Genomic DNA, 8,518 nt, shown 5'->3' on the forward strand with positions numbered 1-8,518 from the left:
ATGCATATATGGGTACAGGACATAAAAAAAACGTTGAACACAATGAGAAATGGAAACAAAACAAAAACATAGAAAACGAACATTTTTTTCGAACAACAAAAGAAACAAACAGACAAACTAGACAGGCAACATAAAGAACATTCCCTTCATCAGTTGTCCCCATTCTCATTTCTCATTTTGTCTACGTTTTTTTGATGTCCTGTACCCATATATGCATGTATATTTTAAAACATTTATAAATTGCAATGAAAGCATATGCAGTGATTTTGGTCTCACTAACCTTCCATAGTTTGTTTCCTTTTTCCCCCCTCCCCACAATCTTGTTAAACACTAGCCACACTTATGTTGCCCACAGCAGTGTCTCCCTTAGTCGTGTGCTTGTTTGCACATACTTTTTTTATATAATTGGCACACAAAGGGAAAAAATGTGCTTACATGAAATTTTCAAAATAGTATCAAATTCTGTTAATTGAAGAAATTAATCAAATAACTGCTTAATAAATTAATCTACACACTTAGGAATGGTGTGCATTTTGTTAGGGAGCCAATATCAATATGGCATTTGAGCAAAGATTAACTGCACGGATTGTGTGGAGGCGCAATGACCCAGTGGTTAGGGCAGCGGACTCGCGGTCATAGTATCGTGGTTTCGATTCCCAGACCGGGCGTTGTGAGTGTTTATTGAGCGAAAACACCTAAAGCTCCACGAGGCTCCGGCAGGGGATGGTGGCGAACCCTGCTGTACTCTTCCACCACAACTTTTTCTCTCACTCTTACTTCCTGTTTCTGTTGTGCCTGTAATTCAAGGGGTCAGCCTTGTCACACTATGTCACACTGAATATCCCTGAGAACTACGTTAAGGGTACACGTGTCTGTGGAGTGCTCAGCCACTTGCACGTTAATTTCACGAGCAGGCTGTTCCATTGATTGGATCAACTGGAACCCTCAACGTCGTAAGCAATAGAGTGCCAACAACAACCTGCATGGATGTGCTCACATTTGGCAAATGGAAAATTTGCGCACAAGTAAATTTCTACAAGGACCAACAGAGCAAGAAATTAGAGAGAACATTGGTCCACAACAATTCTAGTTGTAGTTGGAATCATTTATATTTCATCCGATTGGCCAAATTCTTCTCTTATATGAATTTGCACCAAAGAGACAATCAAACCAATAATTTCAACTCGATGCTTTGCATTGATTGAAAACTGACCAATCAACATAACTCCACAACAACCATCTTGGTGAGCCTAGTAACACCAATAAAAGACCCTGTTTAGTGGAATTTTGCCTGGAAAGAACTGCTAGCTCTGTGTGTGTGTGGTTGTTTTAACAACCGGTTTTATCAACATGCACACTCACTTTCATACTTCCTTGCTTCCATAGACAACCAGTCAAGAGAACATAACAAATCTCTGTCTCTCAACTAATCTACTCTTCAACAAAACTTCTATTTCAGAAACAATTTAGATTAGAAATTTTGTTAATTCATTGCTACTTACATATATTGACTTTTGACTTCATTGTTCCATACAACTACACACAGCAATTATACCAAATATGAGCAATTATGTATAACAAAGATCTTTTGTGTGAATTAATATAATTCACTGCTTGTACAGACACATGAAACCTTTGATTGCATTTTTATTATATTGCTTACGTACACAAGAAATGAAGCTCTTTGTTAGAAAAGAACATTTCGTCAACTATTGCCGTAAAACCAATCAGACTGACACATCTCGATATAATGTACTTTTTAATGAATAAAAATGTTGTTTTACACATAGTCACCTCTCGTCAATTTCTTATTCAGAAATATCCTCCACTCAACAACTTATTTTATTTCTTTTTGTTTAACAGAGAAGCCAGCTTCAGGTTATGTCAAACTGATGATTTCTAATAAGAACGAAATGGTGCTACACATGATTGTCTATGACTAGAAATCTTTGTAATGTATATGAAAATATTAAATGTGTTTATTCTATGGTGTTCTTAAAGAGTATATTGATGATAACACGGACAAAGGGTCTAATGAAAAAATGATGACCTGAGCTGCAGTAAATTGGAAAGTGCTTTATGAGATAAGGGCCAAAGCAACTGAGATTTCTTGGTCATGTGATGAGGAAAGAGGGCCCAAAGAGAGTTTAGTGATGACTGGAAAGAAAAAAAAGAAATGAAGCAGAGGAAGAAGAAAGATGATCTGGTTGTCAAGCTTGAGGAAATGGTTGGAAGAAAGAGACATTAAACATCAGGAATTGGAAACTGTCACAGAAAATAAAGAACAGAGAATTGTTGCAGGACATGACAGAAATTGTTTTGTGAGGTAAGGGCCAAAGCAACTGAGAGAGCCTGGAGAATTTAGTGATGACTGGAAAGTGGGCCTGGAGAACTTAGTGATGACCGGAAAGATTGAAAGGAAAGGAAATAGAGGAAGGGGAGGGATGAACTTGAAGGGTCAAGCTTGAATTGGTTGGGAGAAAGAAGGATTAAATATTAGAAAGTGGAAAGGGTACAGAAGACAAAGAACAGAGAATTGTGGCAGGACCTGATAGAAACTGCTTTGTGAGATAAGGGCCAAACAACAGAAATATCTTGGTTATGTGATGAGGAAAGCGGGCCTGGAGAATTTAGTGATGAGCGGAAAGATTGAAAAGAAAAGAAACGGTAGAAGGAGAAGGGTGATATGGATGTCAAGCCTGATGAACTGGTTAGAAGAAAGAGGCATTAAACATCAGGAATTGGAAACTGTTACAGAAAATTAAGAACAGAGAATTGTAGCAGGACATGATCGCTAATCTCCTACACTCTGGACATGGCACCTAACATTCTATACATATTATTCCTTTGTCTTTGATTTAATATTCAAGCTTTTAATCCTGCCAAGATTTACCTCGAAATCATTATCTCCCTTACGATAACTGGCCACCAGGGTGCACCACATAATGGATAGAAAGCATTTCTTTTTCCTTTGGATTAAGGTTAAACTATATATAAACACTTCACTGCTGACATAATTCTGGTTATTAAGCTAACATTTTCATAACTTATAAAAATAAACAAAGATAAAAGGTGATATATTTGTATAATTACTTGTCAAATGGTTTAGTTCTCCAGTATGACATTTCAACATAGGGTTGCTTCAGAGGGTTGATATCTGCACATGTCATCATTTTTTCTCCTTGATTTTCTGAGAAGAACACGAATGATCGGCCATAAACTAGAAAAACACAAACAAAACAAAATAGATTACAATTAAAAATGATTCATGAAACAACATTCTTTTGATGATTAGAATATAAACAGTTTATATAGTACAACATCAAAATCACTGTATGGTGGACACATCAGCCTTTTAAACACACACACACACTGTTGTTGTTTTTGTTATTGTTTAGCCCCATGAGGGCCCTGATTGAGCAGACTTATGATCAATGACATTCCAGTTATCGCCATCACATCTATATTTCAAGTGTTAGAGTACTTTCGATAACATTATCCAATTGTGTTTTTCTTAGGGTTGTAGGGTATGATTTGAGTGAAATTTGGCTCCTATTTCTAACATGTCTATCAACCACTCATGGATGTGCACCTAGATTCATGTATATTCTTTTGGTCATACACTAATCATGCAGAATTTGAACTCAGAACATAAGGACGGATGAAATGCCGCCAAGCATTTTGCCCATTATGCTAACAATTCTGCCAGCTTGTTGCCTTAATGACGCCGATGATGATGATCATCATCATCATTTAACGTCCATTTTGTATGCTGGTATGGGTTGGATGGTTTGACCAGGGCTGGCATGCTGGAAGGCTACACCAGACTCCAGTCTGATTTGACATGGTTTCTATGGCTGGATGCCTTATCTAACACCAACCACTCCAAGATTGTTATGGGTGCTTTCACCCATTACATCCAAGGGCATAGGTGCCATTTGCATGACACTGGTATCTGCTACAACTGCGATTTTGCTTGGCTTGATGGGTCATCTTCTCAAGCATGACATAATGCCAAAGGCCTTGGTCATTGCTTCCATGAGGCCTAGCACTTGAAAAGTGCCTCAAAATCACAGTCATTGCCTCCACGAGGCCCAATGCTCGAAAGGAGTTGAGCCATATTGCTTCTATTAGGCCCAATGCTTGAAAGGTGCTTTTAACGTGCCACCAGCATCTGATACGATTGCAATTTCATGTGGTTTGATGGGTCTTCTCAAGCACAGCATATCACCAAATGTATTGGTCACTAGTCATTGCCTCTATGAGGCCCAAAGCTCTAAAAACATGCTTCACCACCTTGTCCTATGTCTTCCTGGGTCTATCTCTACCACAAGTTACCTCCACAGTTAGAGACTGGCACTTCTTTACACAGCTGTCCTCATCCATATGCACCACATGACCATACCAGTGCAGTCGTCTCTCTTGCACACCACATCTGATGCCAAACTTTTATCTCAAGATACTTACACTCTGTCGAGCATTCACACTGACATTACACATCTAGCGAATCATGCTGGCTTATGATGATGATGATGATGATGATGATGATGATGATGATGAGGAGGATGATGATGATGATGATGATGATGATGATGATGATAATGATAATAATAATAATAATAATAGTTTCTAATTTAGGTAGAAGGTCATAAATTTGTGAGAGAAAGTTAGTTAATGCAATCAGCTCCATTACTTGATACAGAAATCAATACAGCAGGATATCAATTCTATTTTTTTTTTTTTTTAATGAGACAGCTGACTTAAAGGAATTTGTTTGGGATACTTGCCTGACCATTCTCCAAAAAGTGGTAGATTCTTATCAACATAGAAGAAACCATTTTCTCCAAGATTGTAAGTTTCATGTTTAGCTGATAAATCACCAACAGCACATCTTTCTTGATTGCTAACATCACATTCACCATAACCATTCTGAAAGAGAAAGAAATCAATAGGTTATTTATACTCTATCAGTGGAAGGGATCCTTATATATATCTAATATATTTCATTTTAACAGCCAAGGGAAATAACCCATTCATTTTCCTAGATCATTTGGTATGAATCAAATTGAGTATGTTATGTTTATTAGTATTTGAACTGTTAGAGTTATTTTCACAATTTATCCAGTACAATCCTTAAACAAGTAAATAGTATTCTCCTAAACAATAGATCCACTTATTTCGGTTAGTGAGTTATTCGCGAATATACCAACACAAGGGCTGCTGATGGTAATATTCTCTGGGAATGCATAAAAGCCCTTTTCAGAGTTAATTACTTTGAATTGTTATTATCTCATATCTGATTAGCCTGTTATTATGCAACATGCTTCACGATTTTAGTATACATACCTTATTAGTATTTCCTCCTATGTTCTATATACTCTGGGGACGCATTAAAGCCCTTTTCAGGGCTACTTTATTTGAATTCTTACTAAAGGGTAATTAATTTCATGTTATTACATAACTGATGTCACAATTTAGGTATTCATAATTTATTGGGAATTCCTAAAATCAAAATCCTGTGTAAGACAGTTTGGTATTCTCAATAAATGCACGAAAACCGTTTTAAGGGCTACATACTTTGTATTGCTGTTATTGGATTAGCGAAACAATTATGACAATGGAACCAAGGGATAAGCCCCGCTTTCCCGGGAATTACCAGGTACATCAGCTAGTATATATATTGGGTTGTCCGGAAAGTTCATGCCGATTTTTAAAGGAAAAAAAAAAAGGTCAATAAATACTTGCCATTACATTTTTAATCAACCAAATATGAACCATTTTGTTGCACAATGCATCTCCATCTTTCCTTTAACTTGAAAATACTCTTTTCCCAGAATTGAGGTGGTTTCATGGCAAATAAGTCGAAAGGTAAGCTACTATAAATCGGCATGAACTTTGCGGACAACCCAAGTAGAAGAGTTCAGGTGTTTTATGTTCTATTTTGGTGTTTCTCAACCCTTTTGTTACCTATGGACCCCTTTGATTCTTATTTTACTCAAACGGACCTTCTTAGCCATTTGATGTTTAAAAGACCCTATTATGTTTATATAATTAAATTTTATTAGGAATTGTATAAAAAATTTTTTTTATATTTTGTGTATAGAAGAAGTATAACCAATTCATTGCACATAAATTTTAACAAAATCTTATATAAACCCCCTAAATTCATATGGAGCCTCAAAAGTTTGTATGGATCTTCAAGGGCAATAAAGACCCTGGTTGAGAACCACCATTCTATTTATTCAAATGTTTGAATGGAAGGGTACTAAAATATTAAGTTTAGAAGCCCTAAAATTCACTCTATAATTGTCCATGGGCATACAACATAATGGTTAAGAGTGCAGGTTACTAACCCCAAGATTCCAAGTTCAATTCCAGGCAGTGCCATGAATAAATAATAATGGGTTGGGTTCAAAATTCCACCAGGACACCTGAAGAAGGCTGGAGAGTAAATCAGCCAAAATCTTGTGGTAACAACAAACAAGATGAGGACAATGTAAATAATGTAAATAATGTTGAATAGAATTGCTTTCATATTTTCACTCCATGAATTTCCAAAGCTTGGTTCAGCTAAGACTAATAGAGAGTGGGTCCCATAATTTAGATAGGTAAGCTAACTGACCATTCTATGTTCATATTTCTCCTGACGGACCTTTAACCCAACCACTCACTTTTCACATTTTCAAATTAAATCAAGGTCTCACAAAACATCATTAAAAATACATCAAAAATTGTGGGACGGCCCTCAACTCTTCTTTAATCTCATCATGGAAACAAAGGTAACCTAAAGCATTTGCTATGTAAATACAGCAAAATATAAAAGATATGTCCTTGCATATAAGCTTGTCCCTTGCATCCCTTTCCAGTTGAGTATTCCTAATCTTGTGGGATCATGGGTGCTAGTGCTATGTAAAAAAGCACCCATACCAGTGCCACGTAAATGCAACCATGCCGGTGCTGCTTAAAAGCACCCAGTACACTCTATAAAGTGGTTGGCATTAGGAAGGGCACCCAGCCAAAGAAATTACACAAAAACAGACATGAAGCTTGGGCAGCTCTTCAAATAGACCCACTACATGTCAAACCATCCAACCCATACCAGCATGGAAAATGGACACTAAATGATGAGGATGATGATGATGATGAGGAGGAGGATGACGATGGTGATGATTAACTTAACACTTTCTTACGTTGGTATTGACATCAAATGGGTTATACAGTTTTCCGACGCGACTACACGCCCTCTGTACAGCTTCTTCAGTGTTTGCCCTCCATTCGTCCTCCATCTGATTCTGCCTGTTGTTGTGGCCCTCACCAGAATCCATTGTGTTATAAGCTTTGGTGTCATTGTCATTGAACTGCTGTTCCCATATTGGATTGGAAAAGATCTTCCATTCGTGATTGTTGGTCTAAAAAGAATTTTATAAATTCATAAAGAACATTTCAATAGAATCAGTGGAACGCACTTCGTTTAGGACATTCATTTGGCAATAAATAAAGAAATCATTCAATGAATAAATCAGTAAATAAATAAGAAAGAAAGAAAGAAAGAAAGAAAGAAAGAAAGAAAGAAAAAGAAAGAAAGAAAGAAAGAAAGAAAAAGAAAGAAAGAAAAAGAAAGAAAGAAAAAGAAAGAAAGAAAAAGAAAGAAAGAAAGAAAGAAAGAAAGGAAGGAAGGAGGGAAGAAGGGAACAAAGGAAGGAACAAAGGAAGGAACGAAGGAAGGAAAGAAAGGAAGACTAGGAAATAAATAAGAAAAAGAAAGGAAGGAAGGAAGGAAAGGAAAGGAAGAATAAGAAATAAAAACAAAAACATTTGAAATATACTCCCAAATATAATTGATAGAACTGTGTACATATTCTCTCTTGTGAGGACGTCTTGTGTATAGTTCTGCAAATTATATTTTCCATGTCGGTCACACTGACGATTGGCAGATATTTATGTAATATAAATGATAACAATGAAACCATGGTATGTGACTAATCATTATATTTTGTAGCTTTTCATTTGTCTTGCTTGCTTTACATTCTGGCGTTTGCCGAATTTTCTTGAGAACAAAGTTTCTTAGTAGTCAGACCATATGGGGTCTACATTTAGCATATTAGGAGTTCACCTAATGGGCATTCCTCTTATATGTATGTAATATAATTTTCTGAATCTTCAGATTTTTTTCAATATGCTAGGCTACTGGTTTGAATTGATATTAATCTAATTAGTATCAATTTTTTACTCTTATCATATATATATATATATATATATATATGGGCATCCAGTTGTAGAAACTCTGCCAAATCAGATTGGAGCCTGGTGTAGCACTGTTTGGAACCGCTCGTATACTCCGGAAGGTTTTCGAAAAATAAGAGGTGTTACCTTAGTTCACTGTTAGTGAACAGCTGACACCATAGTACATCTCCAGCATTAGAAGCTGTGCAAATGCAATAATAATAATAATAATAATAATAATAATAATAATAATAACAATAATAATAAATGCCCGGATGCAGTACCAGGCAGTAGC

General features: G+C 36.3%; 1 protein-coding gene across 1 annotated transcript in view; it reads right to left on the reverse strand.

The window, feature by feature from the left end:
* The window catches only part of LOC106879360 (uncharacterized), a 22,194-nt gene that overhangs the window by 1,927 nt on the left and 11,749 nt on the right, over positions 1-8,518 (reverse strand). Inside the window, exons 6-8 of the mRNA XM_052975662.1 lie at positions 7,191-7,409; positions 4,788-4,929; positions 3,094-3,220 (exon numbers count right to left, since the gene is read on the reverse strand). Of these exons, the coding sequence (XP_052831622.1) occupies positions 3,094-3,220; positions 4,788-4,929; positions 7,191-7,409 (488 nt within the window). The remainder of the gene's footprint in view (positions 1-3,093; positions 3,221-4,787; positions 4,930-7,190; positions 7,410-8,518) is intronic.

The sequence above is a fragment of the Octopus bimaculoides genome, chromosome 22 (assembly GCF_001194135.2).
Source record: "Octopus bimaculoides isolate UCB-OBI-ISO-001 chromosome 22, ASM119413v2, whole genome shotgun sequence".
In the NCBI taxonomy this organism is placed as follows: Eukaryota; Metazoa; Mollusca; class Cephalopoda; order Octopoda; family Octopodidae; genus Octopus; species Octopus bimaculoides.